At 47.2% G+C, this 20,442-nt stretch overlaps 1 protein-coding gene across 1 annotated transcript in view; it reads left to right on the forward strand.

Annotated features, from left to right (window-relative positions):
* The window catches only part of myo5aa (myosin VAa), an 80,136-nt gene that overhangs the window by 20,668 nt on the left and 39,026 nt on the right, over positions 1-20,442 (forward strand). The window contains 13 exon segments of the mRNA XM_031831298.1: positions 2,812-2,922; positions 3,519-3,690; positions 3,815-3,959; positions 7,215-7,371; positions 9,383-9,526; positions 12,337-12,418; positions 15,770-15,877; positions 16,873-16,979; positions 17,399-17,664; positions 17,759-17,840; positions 19,381-19,521; positions 19,680-19,805; positions 20,073-20,156. Of these exon segments, the coding sequence (XP_031687158.1) occupies positions 2,812-2,922; positions 3,519-3,690; positions 3,815-3,959; positions 7,215-7,371; positions 9,383-9,526; positions 12,337-12,418; positions 15,770-15,877; positions 16,873-16,979; positions 17,399-17,664; positions 17,759-17,840; positions 19,381-19,521; positions 19,680-19,805; positions 20,073-20,156 (1,725 nt within the window).

Raw genomic sequence — 20,442 nt, forward strand, 5'->3', positions numbered from 1 at the left:
ACACACATCCCTGTAGCTCTTCCTCTCCCCCTCTTACACACATCCCTGTAGCTCTTCCTCTCCCCCTCTTACACACATCCCTGTAGCTCTTCCTCTCCCCCTCTTACATACATCCCTGTAGCTCTTCCTCTTACACACATCCCTGTAGCTCTTCCTCTTACACACATCCCTGTAGCTCTTCCTCTCCCCCTCTTACACACATCCCTGTAGCTCTTCCTCTCCCCCTCTTACACACATCCCTGTAGCTCTTCCTCTCCCCCTCTTACACACATCCCTGTAGCTCTTCCTCTCCCCCGCTTACACACATCCCTGTAGCTCTTCCTCTCCCCCGCTTACACACATCCCTGTAGCTCTTCCTCTCCCCCGCTTACACACATCCCTGTAGCTCTTCCTCTCCCCCGCTTACACACATCCCTGTAGCTCTTCCTCTCCCCCTCTTACACACATCCCTGTAGCTCTTCCTCTCCCCCGCTTACACACATCCCTGTAGCTCTTCCTATCCCCCTCTTACACACATCCCTGTAGCTCTTCCTATCCCCCTCTTACACACATCCCTGTAGCTCTTCCTCTCCCACTCTGATCAGCGGTTCCAGGTCATGACCAGGCAAGCAGAGGGTGTGTGATGAGAAACGCCTTCACTCTTGAGTCATGAGGGCTGATGTCACAAGGGAGATAATATCTCCTTCTCTTCCTGCATCCTCCTCCTTATCCCTCTCCTCCTCCCCTGTATAGTTGACCAGTCTAGCTGACCCCCACTAGCACCATGTAGCAGACAGGGTCCCTCTGACTCCTCTCTGTCTGTGTCTGTGTTTGTGTGTGCTTGGGGTAGAGTTGTACCCTTCATCTGTCCTCTACTGTAACCCTGGGGATCTGTCTATAAATACGACTATCACAATGTGGACTAGGAAATGGTTTACACGCTTCATTGCTGCAGAAAGTGTGTGTGTGATTAGGAGGATCAGGAAGTGTGCTCAGCGGTGTATGGTGATGCTACTCAGTGGTGTATGGTGATGCTACTCAGTGAGGTGTGTGTGTGAGGCTATTTTTACCTCCACCCTCCTGTCTCTTTCTCACTCTCTCCATCTCTCTCACACATTCTCTCACTCTTTCTCTCTCTCCCTCACTCCTCCTTTCCATTGCTAGGAGCTGGGCTGTGAACCGCTCTCCTCCAGGAAGGAACACGAGAGAGCGACAGAATAGCCTCAGTAACCCTGCTATAGGATGACTGATACTGTGTTCTGTCGAGTCAGCACTTTTCTCTGCTGACCTCTGTATATACACACACACACACACACACACACACTGCTCTGACCTTTCAGTGTTAAACACTGGTGTGAAAGATTAATTTCAATTCATTGTGGAGCATCGCAAGAATACCTTATCCACTACATAGTGATAAACCATGATGACATGACGATGACGTAGGTCTGAATATGTAAGCAACCTACTACAATGGTGATTATTGTCTGTCTGTCTGTCTGTCTGTGTGAGTATATGGCTATGAGCTAGATCATTAGACTCTTCCACAGAATGTTCCTGGATGGTTGGCTGAGGGTTGCTGGAAGGTTAGGGTGAGTCATGAGGATATGAGAGCATCCGACCCGAGTGCCAACAGTCTTAGTGCCAACACAGGCGCTCACACACACACACACACACACACTGAAGCTTGGTTTCAGTCTTCATGTAAATCCTTCTTACCAATGAGATTCTGACACATTTTACAGACTGTTCTAAGAGCGTTAGTTGGAGTATCAAAGACAGGAACCAGTTGTGTATAGGATACAGTAGTATTCAGGTCAAGCAGGCCCATTTTCCCAAACAAGCAGTATCATGGGGTGGCAGGTAGCCTAGTGGTTAGAGCATTGGGCCAGTAACCAAAAGGTTGCTAGATCGAATCCATGAGCTGACAAGGTAAAAATCTGTCATTCTGACCCTGAACAAGGCAGTTAACCCACTAGGCCGCCATTGTAAATAAGAATTTGTTCTTAACTAAACATTGTTGCACTATGGAATGAGACCCAGACCGGCCTGCTGTGTGTGTGCCTCTGAAAGGTCTGTGTATACAGGTCTGCTGGTGGTAATAATGGGCCAGGATAAACCAGGATAAGCTTTGTGTAGCGCTGATCATCATTGAGCTGCTTAGTGAGATGTAAAGATTACTGATTGGCCATCTGATTGACCTTTCTAATGGCAGCTGTTAAAGCTGGGATCTACCAGTCGGCTCTCCTCCGTGTGTTACGGATGTGGTTCTGTGAACTGCACTCTTGTGAGCCTGAGGCCTGAAGACTTCTGTTAGCTGCCCGTGCTACAACCTGACGACTTAGCTTCCTGAGCTAATGCCGTGGCTTTAGCTCAGCGGACCAGCACAGTCTAGTGGAAGGCTGAAGACCCGGGATCAACCCCGATCAGTTTTACAGTGTTTTTGTTTCTGGGTTTTTGACATGTCTTTGATCAGCTGACAGGCTCGTTCCACAGGGCTGGGATCTGAAGGCATTCCTGTCATGGTGTGATCGGTCTCAGAATTATGTGGACTGGGTTTGAGTCTTTATGAATGTCCAGCAGTATTGATCATGTTAGATGGTGAAATGATATCCAACCAACCATGGAGATACAACAGCCTCAGTCAGCACTGTACCAGTCTGACACAGCAGCAGGTTCTCTCTGCAGTAGACATTGAGTCTGGGGACAGTACTGGACTGATATAGGCCTTATGTAGCTTTCTGACTTGGAGAACACACTCTGTAGTACGTTTTTATGTCATGTAGAACCTTTCTCTCCCTTCTCACTCTCCTTCTTTCTCCTCTCTCTCAGTTTGCTCGGGTGTGGATCCCTGATGCAGATGAGGTGTGGAAGTCAGCAGAGCTCACTAAGAACTACAAACATGGAGATTCCACCCTACACCTCACACTGGAGGATGGAATGGTGAGTACTGGAGGAGAGGAGGAGGAGAAAGTTGGTGTAGGGTTGGTTGGTTGCATAACATCCTCTCATTTGTGATGAGATGCACAGTGCACACACACACACACACACACACACACACACACACACACACACACAGCGAATCTATCTCATTATTGGTTATTGGAGTAGTTGCAAAGGGCTGTTGTCTTCACACTGCAATATATCACCATACATATCATAAAAACATGTCTATGTGTCCATATAAACCGTTCAGAAGGAAATGGGGGCAGAAACCTGACCCATTTGGTGGCATATTTTGATACATGTGTGAGGCTTATGTTCACCAACTGTCTGTTTTTTATGTCACAGAGTTACATAAAACCAGGTCCCTACTCAGCACACACACCACAGGAGGCTGGTGAGGGGGAGATGAATTACAATAATGGCTGGAATGGACTAAATGGAATGGTATAAAGCACAATGAAACAATGTTTGATACCGTTCCATTTATTCTGTTCCAGCCATTACTATGAGCCCCTACTCCCCAATTAAGCTGCCACTGTGATACACACATATATTGTGTGTGATAACGTCTCTGTTTAATCTGTGCTGTCCAGGACATTGAGCACAAGCTGGATGATAAAACAAAGAACCTTCCTCACCTCCGGAACCCTGACATCCTGGTGGGGGAGAATGACCTCACAGCTCTTAGCTACCTCCACGAGCCGGCCGTCCTGCACAACCTTAAAGTCCGCTTCACCGACTCCAAACTCATCTACACATACTGTGGTATGCCCACACAGACACACAAGGGTCACACACACACACACACACACACACACACACACACACACACACACACACACACACACACACACACACACACACACCAACTCCTCCTCTCTTCCTGTAGGTATTGTGCTGGTGGCCATTAATCCCTATGAGAACCTTCCCATCTACGGTAGTGACATCATCAATGCGTACAGTGGCCAGAACATGGGAGACATGGACCCTCACATCTTCGCTGTGGCTGAGGAGGCTTACAAACAGATGGCCAGGTGGGTGTGTGTGGTGGGCGTGCGTGCGAGTGTTACCTGCTCAAAGGTAGTATACACAGATTTCCCATGTTTCAAACGATGTCAGACGGACAGTTTGAGACATTCCAATGGAAGCATAGTACAGTGTGTGTATTTACTATCTTGTTATTTATTTAACTAGGCAAGTCAGTTAAGAACAGATTCTTATTTACAATGACGGCCTACCAAAAGGCAAAAGGCCTCCTGCGGGGACGGGGGCTGGGATTAAAAATAATTATATATATATATTTATATATTTATATTGACGGAAATATAGGACAAAACCAACATCATGACGAGACAACACAACATAAAGAGAGACCTAAGACGACAACATAGTGTTGGGTTCTAATTATCAGAGTAAGAACGCGACGGACACTGAAAGCTTAAGTTTATTTTCCCATTGGGTCAATACAGCTGCATCAGACAAAGACACGGTTCCACCACTGGTGATATAAATTACAATTTGGGGTGGAATCTCCTCCTCTCTAACCATTTACGTCCATGTTGCTAGGCAGAAAATGAAGTGACATGGGCAATAAACTGTTCCTTCTCCCTTAACGTGACCTGACCTCGACCCCTTCCTCACTAATCCACAGCTCTCCAACCTTATCAGTGCCTGCCACGTGCGATAGTCTTCCCTGCCCTCAGTACATTCCAAGCTTAATTGCATCCACCATATACATTATACATTCCCCTCAGTTCATCAATAAGTACATTTCATAAGTCAAGAAATCAGAACCCAACAATAGCAAGGCAGCAACACATGACAAAACAGCACGTAAGGAGCACAAAACATGGTACAAACATTATTGGGCACAGACAACAGCACAAAGGGCAAGAAGGTAGAGACAACAAGACATCACGCAAAGCAGCCACAACTGTCAGTAAGAGTGTCCATGATTGAGTCTGTGAATGAAGAGATGGAGATAAAACTGTCCAGTTTGAGTGTTTGTTGCAGCTCGTTCCAGTCGCTAGCTGCAGCGAACTGAAAAGAGGAGCGACCCAGGGATGTGCTGTGCTTTGGGGACCTTTAACAGAATGTGACTGGCAGAACGGGTGTTGTATGTGGAGGATGAGGGACGCAGTAGATATCTCAGATAGGGGGGAGTGAGGCCTAAGAGGGTTTTATAAATAAGCATCAACCAGTGGGTCTTGCGACGGGTATACAGAGATCAAATCAAAGTTTATTTGTCACGTGCGCCGAATACAACAGGTGTAGGTAGACCTTAAAGAGAAATGCTTACTTACAGGCTCTAACCAATAGTGCAAAAAGGTATTAGGTAAACAATAGGTAGGTAAAGAAATAAAACAACAGTAAAAAGACAGGCTATATACAGTAGCGAGGCTATAAAAGTAGCGAGGCTACATACAGACACCGGTTAGTCAGGCTGATTGAGGTAGTATGTACATGTAGATATGGTTAAAGTGACTATGCATATAAGATAAACAGAGAGTAGCAGCAGCGTAAAAGAGGGCTTGGGGGGTGGTGGGTGGCGGCGGGGGCACACAATGTAAATAGTCCGGGTAGCCATTTGATGACCTGTTCAGGAGTCTTATGGCTTGGGGGTAAAAGCTGTTGAGAAGCCTTTTTGTCCTAGACTTGGCATTCCGGTACTGCTTGCCATGTGGTAATAGAGAGAACAGTCTATGACTGGGGTGGCTGGAGTCTTTGACAGTTTTTAGGGCCTTCCTCTGACACAGCCTGGTGTAGAGGTCCTGGATGGCAGGCAGCTTGGCTCCAGTGATGTACTGGGTCATATGCACTTCCCTCTGTAGTGCCTTTCTGTAGTGACAATTGTCGTACCAGGCAGTGATGCAACCGGTCAGGATGCTCTCGATGTTGCAGCTGTAGAACCTTTTGAGGATCTCAGGACCCATGCCAAATCTTTTTAGTTTCCTGAGGGGGAATAGGCTTTGTCGTGCCCTCTTCACGACCGTCTTGGTGTGTTTGTGGTGTGTTTGGACCATTCTAGTTTGTTGGTGATGTGGACACCAAGGAACTTGAAGCTCTCAACCTGCTCCACTGGTGCAGCATATATCCCACTAGCTGAATATCCATGTAGTCATTCAGCCACGATTCCGTGAAACATAGGATATTACAGTTTTTGATCTCCCGTTGGTAGGATATTCGTGATTGTACCTTGTCTAGTTTATTGTCCAATGATTGCACATTGGCGAGTAATATTGACGGTAACGGCAGCTTTCCCACTCACCTCCTGCGGGTCCGGACGATGCTTCCCGCTCTGTGTCTTCTATACCTGTGTCTCCTCCTCTTGCAAATAACGGAGATGTTGGCCCTGTCGGGTGTTTGGAGAATGTTGTGTGCTTCCTGCTTGTTGAAGGAAAAAGTCTTTGTCTAATCCGAAGTGAGTGATCGATGTTCTGATATCCAGAAGCTCTTTTTTTGCCGTAAGATACGGTTGCAGAAACATTATGTACAAAATAAGTTACAAATAACGCAAAAAAACACATAATAGCACAATTGGTTGGGAACCCGTAAAACTGCTGCCATTTCTTCCTGCACCATTTTACTTAGTTTACAGATGACCAGTTTACAGAGGAGTGTAGAGTGCAGTGATATGTCCTATAAGGAGCATTGGTGGCAAATCTGATGGCCAAATGGTAAAGAACATCTAGCCGCTCGAGAGCACCCTTACCTGCCGATCTTTAAATGACGTCTCCGTAATCTAGCATGGTTAGGATGGTCATCTGAATCAGGGTTTACAACGTTTGGAATGAGACTAACGTGAGATAAAGTAAATAATTCATTAATCAGAAGACTATTGATCAGATATGAAAATATCGGCATTGATCTTTTCGTTTGACGGAATGAGCACACAGAGCACTCTCTCACATACATACACACGCTTTTTCACACACACCTAGTGAACACACATTCACTTCACTCACTCACTCACTCACTCACTCACTCACTCACTCACTCACTCACTCACTCACTCACTCACTCACTCACTCACTCACACACACACACACACTCTGTAGCATAGTGACCTATGGTCCCAGTTGGCATCTATACTGTACAGCATGTTGTCTGCTACAGTGACCTCACACCGTTTTCAGAACCATAATGGAACTAAGTAATGACTTTCTGTTTTTATCTTCGATGATTTTGTTATGTGTGTATTGTTGTATTGGCATGACTGAGCCAATAAGCTGCCACATGGCAGACTCTTGCTTCCCTCACCGTCTGTCTTTCCTTCTCTCCTGTATTAGAGATGAGAGGAACCAGTCTATAATCGTAAGCGGTGAGTCGGGAGCAGGGAAGACTGTCTCAGCTAAATACGCCATGCGCTACTTTGCTACAGTCAGTGGAGCAGCCACAGAGGCCAACGTAGAGGAGAAGGTCCTCGCATCCAACCCCATCATGGAGGTATGACTCCTCTCCCTTCCCCTCGCCTCTCTTCTCCCTCTCCTCGCTCCAGTCCTCTGCAAAGCCTGCTTCATGGTGTGTTCATGTGGAGTCTGGGAGGGTTAGTTCTCTCCCCTGTGTCCATATGGCCTCTCCCCCATCTCCTCTATTTCTCTCCTCTCCTTCCTTCCCTCTCCCCCATCTCCTCTATTTCTCTCCTCTCCTTCCTTCCCTCTCCCCCATCTCCTCTATTTCTCTCCTCTCCTCCCTTCCCTCTCCCCCATCTCCTCTATTTCTCTCCTCTCCTCCATTTCTTCTCCCCCATCTCCTCTATTTCTCTCCTCTCCTCCATTTCTTCTCCCCCATCTCCTCTATTTCTCTCCTCTCCTCCATTTCTTCTCCCCCATCTCCTCTATTTCTCTCCTCTCCTCCATTTCTTCTCCCCCATCTCCTCTATTTCTCTCCTCTCCTCCATTTCTTCTCCCCCATCTCCTCTATTTCTCTCCTTTCCTCCCTTCCCTCTCCCCTTGGTGTAAGGATGAAATCACTCCTCACAGACCTGTCAGCCAATCAGTGGCCAAGCCTTCTTCATGCTGTGTGTGTGTGTGTGTGTGTGTGTGTGTGTGTGTGTGTGTGTGTGTGTGTGTGTGTGTGTGTTGATGTAAGGAAACATTACCATACTTGCCTGTGCAGCTGAAAGCCTCCTTGTCTTTAGGGAACAGTAGCCGTGTGTTTTCTCTTAGCTCCGCTAGAGGAGACTTTACTCCTTACACACACTTTAACCCCTATATAGTCTCTCTGTCTCTGTTTCTCTGTCTCTCTCTGCTTCTCTGTCTCTCTTTCTGTTTCTCTGTCTCTCTCGGTCTCTCTCTCTGTCTCTCTCTCTGTCTCTCTCTCTGTCTCTCTCTCTGTCTCTCTCTGTCTCTCTCTCTCTGTCTCTCTCTCTCTGTCTCTCTCTCTCTGTCTCTCTCTCTCTGTCTCTCTCTCTCTGTCTCTCTCTCTCTGTCTCTCTCTCTCTGTCTCTCTCTCTCTGTCTCTCTCTCTCTCTGTCTCTCTCTCTCTCTGTCTCTCTCTCTCTCTCTGTTTGTCTCTCTCTCTCTCTCTGTTTGTCTCTCTCTCTCTCTCTGTTTGTCTCTCTCTGTCTCTCTCTGTCTGTCTCTCTCTCTGTGTCTCTGTGTCTCTCTCTCTGTCTCTCTCTCTCTCTCTCTGTTTCTCTCTCTCTCTGTTTCTCTGTCTGTCTGTCTGTCTGTCTGTCTGTCTGTCTGTCTGTCTGTCTGTCTGTCTGTCTGTCTGTCTGTCTGTCTGTCTGTCTGTCTGTCTGTCTGTCTGTCTGTCTGTCTGTCTGTCTCTGTCTCTGTCTCTGTCGTCTGTCTGTCGTCTGTCTCTGTCTCTGTCTCTGTCTCTGTCTCTGTCTCTGTCTATCTCTCTCTGTATGTCTCTCTCTTTCTGTCTCTCTGTCTGTCTCTCTCTGTCTTTCTGTCTCTATGTGTGTGTCTGTCTGTCTGTCTGTCTCTGATTGTTTGTGTGTCTCTGTCTGTCTCTCTCTGTCTGTGTGTCTCTGTCTGTGTCTGTCTGTGGCAGACCTGATTTCCACTGCAGTCAGTCAGACGGTGATATTGGCTTTAAGCATGTTCAGTCCCTGTGCTGGCGTTGTGAGATCTGATTATCTGGGCAGCGCGACTGCAATAAAGACATCCTGGAACACCACCACTGACAACTGTGCTTTGACTGCAGGACTCTATTCCCCATGATGCACAGCAGCACCACCACAGTATCTGTCTCCCCCTGTCCCTCCCCTCCCTGCTGGACAGTTTTAGTTCTACACCATCACATGGCCCAGCTGGCCTGAAATACACACTGAATACTGAATATGTCAAGCCACTGCCTTGTTGTAAAGGGGAGTGATATGCTGATGTTGCTAACCTAATCTATATTTATCGCTCGCTCTCCCTCGTGTGTGTGTGTGTGTGTCTGTCTGTGTGTGTGTCTGTGTCCGTATTTGTGTGTGTGTCCGTCCGTGTGTGTTCTCCAGGCGATAGGAAACGCTAAGACGACTCGTAACGACAACAGCAGTCGTTTTGGGAAGTACATTGAGATCGGCTTCGACAAACGCTACCGTATCATTGGAGCTAACATGAGGACATATCTACTGGAGAAGTCTAGAGTGGTGTTTCAGGTGATGCACCACCAACACACAGTAGGACCAGAAAGTCTGGCGCTGTAGTCTGGGTCAGGGGTTATGGGTAGGACCTGCAGTTTTTTTGGTCAGGTCATGTGGTTAGGAAAAGTCAATGCCCTATCTATAGGTTATACTGGGAGCCTCAACACACTGCCTCTCTTTCCACAGCACTGTGTGTGTAGTGTGGGATGAGAGACACTCCCCCTCTCTTTCCACAGCACTGTGTGTGTAGTGTGGGATGAGAGACACTCCCCCTCTCTTTCCACAGCAGTGTGTGTGTAGTGTGGGATGAGAGACACTCCCCCTCTCTTTCCACAGCACTGTGTGTAGTGTGGGATGCTATCCCATACGTGTGTGTGTGTGTGTGTGTGTGTGTGTGTGTGTGTGTGTGTGTAGGCAATGAGTGTCTCTCTCAAGAAGTTCAATATTTAGCAGTGACTTCCTCCTCCACCCAGTTCAGGAAAACACAGCCAGACCACAAACACCAGTCATCTGTTCACATTCCTTCTTTTTACCTGGCGGTCTCTCTTTACCTCTGCTGAGTCCACCTGTCTCCTCCTTTCTCTCTCTGTCCCTCACTCACTCACACATATTCATATACAGTGCCTTGCGAAAGTATTCGGCCCCCTTTAACTTTGCAACCTTTTGCCACATTTCAGGCTTCAAACATAAAGATATAAAACTGTATTTTTTTGTGAAGAATCAACAACAAGTGGGACACAATCATGAAGTGGAACGACATTTATTGGATATTTCAAACTTTTTTAACAAATCAAAAACTGAAGAATTGGGCGTGCAAAATTATTCAGCCCCCTTAAGTTAATACTTTGTGGTGCCACCTTTTGCTGCGATTACAGCTGTAAGTCGCTTGGGGTATGTCTCTATCAGTTTTGCACATCGAGAGACTGATTTTTTTCCCCCATTCCTCCTTGCAAAACAGCTCGAGCTCAGTGAGGTTGGATGGAGAGCATTTGTGAACAGCAGTTTTCAGTTCTTTCCACAGATTCTCGATTGGATTCAGGTCTGGACTTTGACTTGGCCATTCTAACACCTGGATATGTTTATTTTTGAACCATTCCATTGTAGATTTTGCTTTATGTTTTGGATCATTGTCTTGTTGGAAGACAAATCTCCGTCCCAGTCTCAGGTCTTTTGCAGACTCCATCAGGTTTTCTTCCAGAATGGTCCTGTATTTGGCTCCATCCATCTTCCCATCAATTTTAACCATCTTCCCTGTCCCTGCTGAAGAAAAGCAGGCCCAAACCATGATGCTGCCACCACCATGTTTGACAGTGGGGATGGTGTGTTCAGGGTGATGGGCTGTGTTGCTTTTACGCCAAACATAACGTTTTGCATTGTTGCCAAAAAGTTCAATTTTGGTTTAATCTGACCAGAGCACCTTCTTCCACATGTTTGGTGTGTCTCCCAGGTGGCTTGTGGCAAACTTTAAACAACACTTTTTATGGATATCTTTAAGAAATGGCTTTCTTCTTGCCACTCTTCCATAAAGGCCAGATTTGTGCAATATACGACTGATTGTTGTCCTATGGACAGAGTCTCCCACCTCAGCTGTAGATCTCTGCAGTTCATCCAGAGTGATCATGGGCCTCTTGGCTGCATCTCTGATCAGTCTTCTCCTTGTATGAGCTGAAAGTTTAGAGGGACGGCCAGGTCTTGGTAGATTTGCAGTGGTCTGATACTCCTTCCATTTCAATATTATCGCTTGCACAGTGCTCCTTGGGATGTTTAAAGCTTGGGAAATCTTTTTGTATCCAAATCCGGCTTTAAACTTCTTCACAACAGTATCTCGGACCTGCCTGGTGTGTTCCTTGTTCTTCATGATGCTCTCTGCGCTTTTAACGGACCTCTGAGACTATCACAGTGCAGGTGCATTTATACGGAGACTTGATTACACACAGGTGGATTGTATTTATCATCATTAGTCATTTAGGTCAACATTGGATCATTCAGAGATCCTCACTGAACTTCTGGAGAGAGTTTGCTGCACTGAAAGTAAAGGGGCTGAATAATTTTGCACGCCCAATTTTTCAGTTTTTGATTTGTTAAAAAGTTTGAAATATCCAATAAATGTCGTTCCACTTCATGATTGTGTCCCACTTGTTGTTGATTCTTCACAAAAAAATACAGTTTTATATCTTTATGTTTGAAGCCTGAAATGTGGCAAAAGGTCGCAAAGTTCAAGGGGGCCGAATACTTTCGCAAGGCACTGTATATGTCCTTCTGTCTGTGTCTTTCCTCCTCTTCTACCCAGGTTAGGAAACACAGGAGACCAAACACATTCCTTTACTTCTGTTCTGTCCTTCCTTCCGTGTCCAGCTCATTGCTGATAAGAGCCTATTGAATAGTCGTCCTTCCTTTTCCCATCTCCCTCTAGCTCTCGTTCTCTCTCGTTCTTTCCCTCTTTCTCTTTTTTCTCTGTGTGGATCTGATCCAGGTCACACTGCTGAGACGAATCAGGAATGTGCACAACTTAGAAAGTGTACACGCACACATACATACACACACACACACAGGTGTGTTGAGATGAGGATAGTGGAGTACAGCATGTCTTCCCAGACTTGAGGAAGCTGCTGTGAGTCCTGTACTGCAACACACATTCCCCACATACCTTTCTGCAACAGCACCTGGGTGTGTGTGTCTTAGTCTGTGGTGGAAATGTTGCAACATTAAAACTACACCAGATTCTAAACAGCATGACAGTGTTCTCTTGTATGTACACAACACTGGAACATAGAACATACACTACCTGAAACTGCCTGACTGTGTGTGTGTCTCTGTCTGTGCAGGCGGACGAGGAGAGGAACTATCATATCTTCTACCAGCTGTGTGCGTCCTCCCATCTACCAGAGTTCAAGAATCTGAAGCTAGGTAAGACACAAACACTCTCCATTGGATGGTTGGACGGTTCCTAAGCTATTTGTTCATTGATTAGCCTGACAACCATCCACATGCATGGCTCCGCCCACTAGTGTTTCTTCTCCACCACGAGTCTGGATTTGCTTTCCTTCCTCAATACATAGAATGTGAACACATTCTAACCGTTCTGATTGGTCCCGGAAACCAATGGGTTTAGCCCAGCGTTCATGAATCATGTCATTGGCTTTGATACGATCCAATCGGTGATGAATTTGTTTTGTACAACACCCTTCATTTTGAAGTCAGCACAAGTGACTTCTGGGATGGCAGTTTGACTGAATGGCATTGAGGAGTCATCGGCTTCATCAATAAGTGCATCGACGACGTCGTCCCCACAGTGACCGTACGTTCATATCCCAACCAGAAGCCTTGAATTACAGGCAACATCCACATCGAGCTAAAGGCTAGAGCTGCCGCTTTCAAGGAGCGAGACACTAACTGGGCGCCTATAAGAAATCGTGCTATGCCAGAGTCAATGCCCTCAGACGAACCATAAAACAAGCAAAGCATCAATACAGGATTAAGATTGAATCCTACTACCCAGTCTCTGACGCTCGTCGGATGTGGCAGGGCTTGAAAACTATTACGGACTACAAAGGGAAACCCAGACGAGAGCCTACCAGACGAGCTAAATGCCTTTTTATGCTCGCTTCGAGGCAAGCAACACTGAAACATGCACGAGAGCACCAGATGTCCTGGTTGACTGTGTGATAATGCTCTCGATACCGATGTGAGCAAGACCTTTAAACAGGTCAACATTCACAAAGCTGCGGGGCCAGATTGATTACCAGGATTTGAACTCAAAGCATACACGGACCAACTGGCAAGTGTCTTCATTGACATGTTCAACCTCTCCCTGACCGAGTTTGTAATACCTACATGTTTAAAACAGACCACCATAATCCCTGTGCCCAAGGAAGTGAATGTAACCTGCCTAAATGATTACCGCCCCGTAGCACTCATGTCGATAGCCATGAAGTGCTTTGAAAAGCTGGTCATGGCTCACATTAACAGCATTCTCCCGGATACCCTAAACCCACTCCAATTCCCATACCGCCCCAACAGATCCACAGATGACGCAATCTCAATCGCACTCCACACTGCCCTATGTGAGAATGCTGTTCATTGACTATAGCTCAGTGTTCAACACAATAGTGCCCACAAAGCTCATCACTAAGCTAAATACCCTGGAACTAAACACCTCCCTCTGCAACTGGATCCTGGACTTCCTGACGGGCCGCCCCCAGGTGGTAAGGGTAGGCAACAACATGTCTGCCGCACTGATCCTCAACACTGGGGCCCCTCAGGAGTGTATACTTAGTCCCCTCCTGTACTCCCTGTTCACCCACAACTGCGTGGCCAAACACGACTCCAACACCATCGCTAAGTTTGCTGACGACACAACAGTGGTAGGCCTGATCACAAGGTTCTACAGCTGCACCACAAGAGGATCCTGTATGGTTGCATCACCGTATGGCAACTGCTCGGCATCTGATCTCGAGGCGCTACAGAGGGTACAGAGTCAATGTGGAGACTATATACAGGGGGGTGCCAGTACAGAGTCAATGTGGAGGCTATATACAGGGGGGTGCTGGTACAGAGTCAATGTGGAGACTATGTACAGGGGGGTGCCGGTACAGAGTCAATGTGGAGACTATATACAGGGGGGTGCTGGTACAGAGTAAATGTGGAGACTATATACAGGGGGGTGCCGGTACAGAGTCAATGTGGAGGCTATATTCAGGGGGGTACCGATACAGAGTCAATGTGGAGACTATATACAGGGGGGTACTGGTACAGAATCAATGTGGAGACTATATACAGGGGGGTACCGGTACAGAGTCAATGTGGAGACTATATACAGGGGGGTGCCGGTACAGAGTCAGTGTGCAGGGCACCGGTTAGTTGAGGTAGTATGTACATGTAGGTAGAGTTAATTAAGGTGACTCTACCTACATAGGCGGTGTCAGAGGAAAGCCCATAACATTGTTAAAGACTCCAGTCACCAAAGTCATAGCCTTTCTCTCCTACCTCAAGGAAAACAGTACCGGAGCACCAAGTCTATGACCAAAAGGCTCCTTAACAGCTTCTACCCCCGAGCCTTAAGACTGCTGAACAACTAATAAAATGGCCACCGGATTATTACATTGACCCCCCCCATTTGTCTTGTACCTATACTCACTGTTTATTATCTATGCATAGTCACTTCCCCCCTACCTACATGTACAAGTCACCTCTAACCTGTACCCCCACACACTGACTCGGTACCCCCTGTATATAGCCTCATTATTCTTGTGTTCATTTTTTATTATTTTTTACTTTCGTTTATTTGGTAAATATTTTCTTAACTCTTCTAGAACTGCACTGTTGGTTAAGGACTTGTCAGTAAGCATTTCACGGTAAGGTCTACACTTGTTGTATTCGGCGCATGTGACAAAAAAGGTTGGATTTGAAGCAATTGGGAGGGCAGTGGAATTAAATTCAGGATCAGTCGTCAGGCAATTTATTGAATTCAATAAATGACACATGGATCATTCAAAATGGTGCCCAGTCATTCTCCGTGATCATAGACAACCATATTAGATCATATAGGTGAGATGTGTAACAGGGGTAGAGGAAGTAGTACAGTGTATTTGTAAACAGAAATGTGAGGACAGACCTCAGCCATATTGAGTCATATTAACTGTGGGGTCATACTAACTACAGTAGAGCTCCTGTTAGATCAGAGGTCATGTTGTGGGTGTGAGGCAGTGCCCAGCTGCCCGCAGAGATAGACTGAGGTAGAGATCATGTTAGCTCTCTCCCTGGGTGTGAGGCAGAAAGAGACTGTGTGTGTCATCTAACAAGGCTGTGTGTTGCTCCTCAAAATATTCCTTAATTCCACCTGTGAACACACACACACACACTCACACTTCATCTGCTGTTAGACACACTTCATCTCTGCCACACACACAAACACACATTGCCCTAGTCTCTCTCAGCTGGCCTCTTGGCAGAGACACACCTCCAGAATGGAGGTGTTGTCACGGTGATATCAGCCCTGAGTTGCCAGGTAACAGGCTATGGTTGCTTTAGTCTAGAGAAGGCTTTGTCTTGTGTGTGTGTGTGTGTGCACAGTTTATGTGTGCACGTATTAGTAAGAGTATTCAATGTGTCACACCCACATCAGGTCAGGATGTGGCCCTGTGTGACCCTAATGTAGCAGTACTCTCCTGGGCACCTGCTCTAAACAGTTGAAGAGAATACTTTCTATAGGCTACTGATTAACTGTGTGTGTGTGTGTGTCCGTGTCCGTCTATGCAGGTAGTGCTGATGTCTTCCACTGCACCAATCAGGGCCGGAACCCGGTCATCGATGGAGTCGACGATGCTAAAGAGATGTGCACAACACAACATGCCTTCTCACTGCTAGGTAATATATACACACACACACACACCTGACATGCCTTCTCACTGCTAGGTAATATATATACACACACACACACACACACCTGACATGCCTTCTCACTGCTAGGTAATATATATACACACACACACACACACACCTGACATGCCTTCTCACTGCTAGGTAATATATACACACACACACACACCTGACATGCCTTCTCACTGCTAGGTAATATATACACACACACACACCTGACATGCCTTCTCACTGCTAGGTAATATATACACACACACACCTGACATGCCTTCTCACTGCTAGGTAATATATACACACACACACCCTGACATGCCTTCTCACTGCTAGGTAATATATACACACACACACCTGACATGCCTTCTCCACTGCTAGGTAATATATACACACACACACCTGACATGCCTTCTCACTGCTAGGTAATATATACACACACACACACCTGACATGCCTTCTCACTGCTAGGTAATATATACACACACACACACCTGACATGCCTTCTCACTGCTAGGTAATATATACACACACACACCTGACATGCCTTCTCACTGCTAGGTAATATATACCACACACACCTGACATGCCTTCTCACTGCTAGGTAATATATACACACACACACCTGACATGCCTTCTCACTGCTAGGTAATATATACACACACACACCTGACATGCCTTCTCACTGCTAGGTAATATATACACACACACACCTGACATGCCTTCTCACTGCTAGGTAATATATACACACACACACCTGACATGCCTTCTCACTGCTAGGTAATATATACACACACACACCTGACATGCCTTCTCACTGCTAGGTAATATATACCAGCTACCTTTCGGGTACTGGCCCAATGCTCTAAGCGCTAAGCTACCCTACTGTCCTAGGTCACACCCAAACACCACACCACATTTACTCTCAGTCCCATTTGGTTTTTAGTGTAGTGTTGATTTTGATGTATTGTTTTGTGTGTATTTGTGTTCAGGCATCAACGAGTTGAACCAGAAGGGGCTGTTCCAGGTCCTGGCTGCCATCTTACATCTGGGCAACGTGGAGATCAAGGACCGAGACTCTGACAGCAGCATCATACCTGTAAGGAGACACCTCAAACCTCTCTGACCTCTAACCTCTCTGACCTCAAACCTCTCTGACCTCTAACCTCTCTGACCTCTAACCTCTCTGACCTCTAACCTCTCTGACCTCAAACCTCTCTGACCTCAAACCTCTCTGACCTCTAACCTCTCTGACCTCTAACCTCTCTGACCTCTAACCTCTATTATTAAACCTCTGACCTCTCCTAATGATTGACTCTTTCTCAAATCGTCTTGACTCACTTCATTGCATCCTCTATCCTCACCTCCTTCTCAAAACCCATTGGAGAAGAAGGTCTGAGGGGAGAGACCTTGGACCTTCTCCAAGATGGTTATTAAGAAGGTTCAAGTAGATGGAAAGAATAGCAGAAAGACGAATTGAGCAATTGATTGACATGACCATGAATCCCTCTCTCTCAGCCCAATAACCGCCACCTGACGGTGTTCTGTGAGCTGATGGGCGTGACCTACCAGGACATGTCTCATTGGCTGTGCCACAAGAAGCTGAAGACAGCCCAGGAGACCTACATCAAGCCCATCCCTCGGCTGCAAGCCTCCAATGCCCGCGACGCGCTCGCCAAACACATCTACGCCAAAGTCTTCAACTGGATCGTGGACCATGTCAACAAATCTCTACGCGCCACCGTCAAACAGCACTCCTTCATAGGAGTCCTGGATATCTATGGGTGGGTTGTGTGTGTGCGTGCGTGGGTGCGTGTGTGTGTGTGTGTGAGACAGTCACTCTGACCTCTCCTCTGCTCTCCATCCTCTGCTCTCCAGGTTTGAGACGTTTGAGATCAACAGTTTTGAACAGTTCTGTATCAACTATGCTAACGAGAAACTGCAACAGCAGTTTAACATGGTGAGAAAACTGTGTGTCCTGTCTGAAACTGAACTCCTGTGTTGCCGTTGTCTAAATAACCCTGTTGGTGTGTAAAAGTATTCCAAAATAACAATATAAATAGTTTGATATCTTTGGTTATTGATGCAGAGTAACAATGTGATCCTCTCTGTACATGCTGACCTTCCCTCTCCTCTCTCCTCTCCTTTCCTCTGCCCTCTCCTTTCCTCTGCCCTCTCCTTTCCTCTGCCCTCTCCTCTCTCCTCTCCTTCCTCTGCCCTCTCTTCCTTTCCTCTCTCCTCTCCTTTCCTCTGCCCTCTCCTTTCCTCTGCCCTCTCCTTTCCTCTGCCCTCTCCTTTCCTCTGCCCTCTCCTTTCTCTGCCCTCTCCTTTCCTCTGCCCTCCTTTCCTCTGCCTTCTCTCCTCTCCTCTCTCCTCTCCTTTCCTCTGCCCTCTCCTTTCCTCTGCCCTCTCCTTTCCTCTGCCTCTCCTCTCTCCTCTCCTTTCCTCTCTCCTTTCCTCTCTCCCTCTCCTTTCCTCTGCCCTCTCTTTCCTCTGCCCTCTCCTTTCCTCTGCCTCTCCTTCCTCTGCCCTCTCCTTTCCTCTGGCCCTCTCCTTTCCTCTGCCCTCTCCTTTCCCTCTGGCCTCTCCTTTCCTCTGCCCTCTCCTTTCCTCTGCCCTCCTTTCCTCTGCCCTCTCCTTTCCTCTGCCCTCTCCTTTCCTCTGCCCTCTCCTTTCCTCTGCCCCTCTCCTTTCCTCTGCCCTCTCCTTTCCTCTGCCCTCTCCTTTCCTCTGCCCTCTCCTTTCTTCTGCCCTCTCCTTTCTTCTGCCCTCTCCTTTCCTCTGCCCTCTCCTTTCTTCTGCCCTCTCCTTTCCTCTGCCCTCTCCTTTCCTCTGCTCTCTCCTTTCCTCTGCCCTCTCCTTTCCTCTCTCCTCTCCTTTCCTCTGCCCTCTCCTTTCCTCTGCCCTTTCCTCTGCCCTCTCCTCTCCTTTCCTCTGCCCTCTCCTTTCCTCTGCCCTCTCCTTTCCTCTGCCCTCTCCTTTCCTCTCCCCTCTCCTTTCCTCTCCTCTCCCCTCCCTTTTCCTCTCCTCTCTCCTTTCCTCTGCCCCTCTCCTTTCCTCTCTCCTCTCCTTTCCTCTGCCCTCTCCTCTCCTTTCCTCTCTCCTCTCCTTTCCTCTGCCCTCTCCTTCCTCTGCCCTCTCCTTTCCTCTCCTCTCCCCTCCCTCTCCTTTCCTCTGCCCTCTCCTTTCCTCTCCCATCCCTCTCCTTTCCTCTGCCCTTTCCTCTCCCCTCCCTTTTCCTCTCCCCTTTCCTTTCCTCTGCCCTCCCCTTTCCTCTCCTCTTTCCTTTCTTCTGCCCTCTCCTTTCCTCTCCTCTCCCCTCCCTCTCCTTTCCTCTGCCCTCTCCTTTCCTCTCCCCTCCCTCTCCTTTCCTCTCCCCTCTCCTTTCCTCTGCCCTCTCCTCTCCTCTCCCCTCCCTTTTCCTCTCCCCTTTCCTTTCCTCTCCCCTCCCTTTTCTTCTGCCCTCTCCTCTCCCCTCTCCTTTCCTCTCCTATCTACAGCATGTGTTCAAGCTGGAGCAGGAGGAGTATTTGAAGGAGCAGATTCCCTGGACTCTGATAGACTTCTATGATAACCAGCCATGTATCAACCTCATAGAGGCCAAGATGGGGGTCCTCGACCTGCTGGACGAAGAGTGCAAGGTAGGCACACACACACACACACATAATGCAGAGGCACACATGCATACATACATGCATACATACACAAATACGTAATGCAGGGGCGTACACAGACACCCATAACACAGACACACACACATCCAGAGTAACTAGTGTGAACCAGTGTTCTGTGTGTCCAGATGCCTAAAGGTTCAGATGACTCGTGGGCCCAGAAGCTGTATAACACCCATCTGAAGACCTGCTCTCTGTTTGAGAAACCTCGCATGTCCAACAAAGCCTTCATCATACAGCACTTCGCTGACAAGGTACTGATCACTGTGTGTTGATGTCTTGGCTGACCCAGTACTGCTGAGTTCTGTCTCAGTGTCGCGTTACAGAGAGCGGGAAGTGAGCGGGTTCACTCTATGAATAAAGTGAATGCTGTTCTGATTGTCAATTTTGACTCAGATTATCAATCTTAGTCAAAGTTGACAGTTCTGATTGATAATCTGAGTCAAAATGGACATTTTCTGAAAATCAATTTGGATTAAAGTGTCAGCAAAATGGCTTTATTTTCTAACTGTTGTGTCCAGGTGCAGTACCAGTGTGATGGTTTTCTGGAGAAGAACAAGGACACAGTGAATGAAGAGCAGATCAATGTCCTGAAGGCCAGCAAGGTGTGTGTCCCTGCCAAACACACACACACTGCACGTTCAATGGGTAACACACACACTGCACGTTCAATGGGTAACACACACACACTGCACGTTCAATGGGTAACACACACACACTGCACGTTCAATGGGTAACACACACACACTGCACGTTCAATGGGTAACACACACACACTGCACGTTCAATGGGTAACACATATATTTGATGACTTTCTCATTAGTATGTTTGACAGTCTGTGTTGTCTCACTGAATGACCTCCGACAGGGAACCCAGTGAAGGTCAGGAGAA

The sequence above is a fragment of the Oncorhynchus kisutch genome, linkage group LG8, assembly GCF_002021735.2.
Source record: "Oncorhynchus kisutch isolate 150728-3 linkage group LG8, Okis_V2, whole genome shotgun sequence".
In the NCBI taxonomy this organism is placed as follows: Eukaryota; Metazoa; Chordata; class Actinopteri; order Salmoniformes; family Salmonidae; genus Oncorhynchus; species Oncorhynchus kisutch.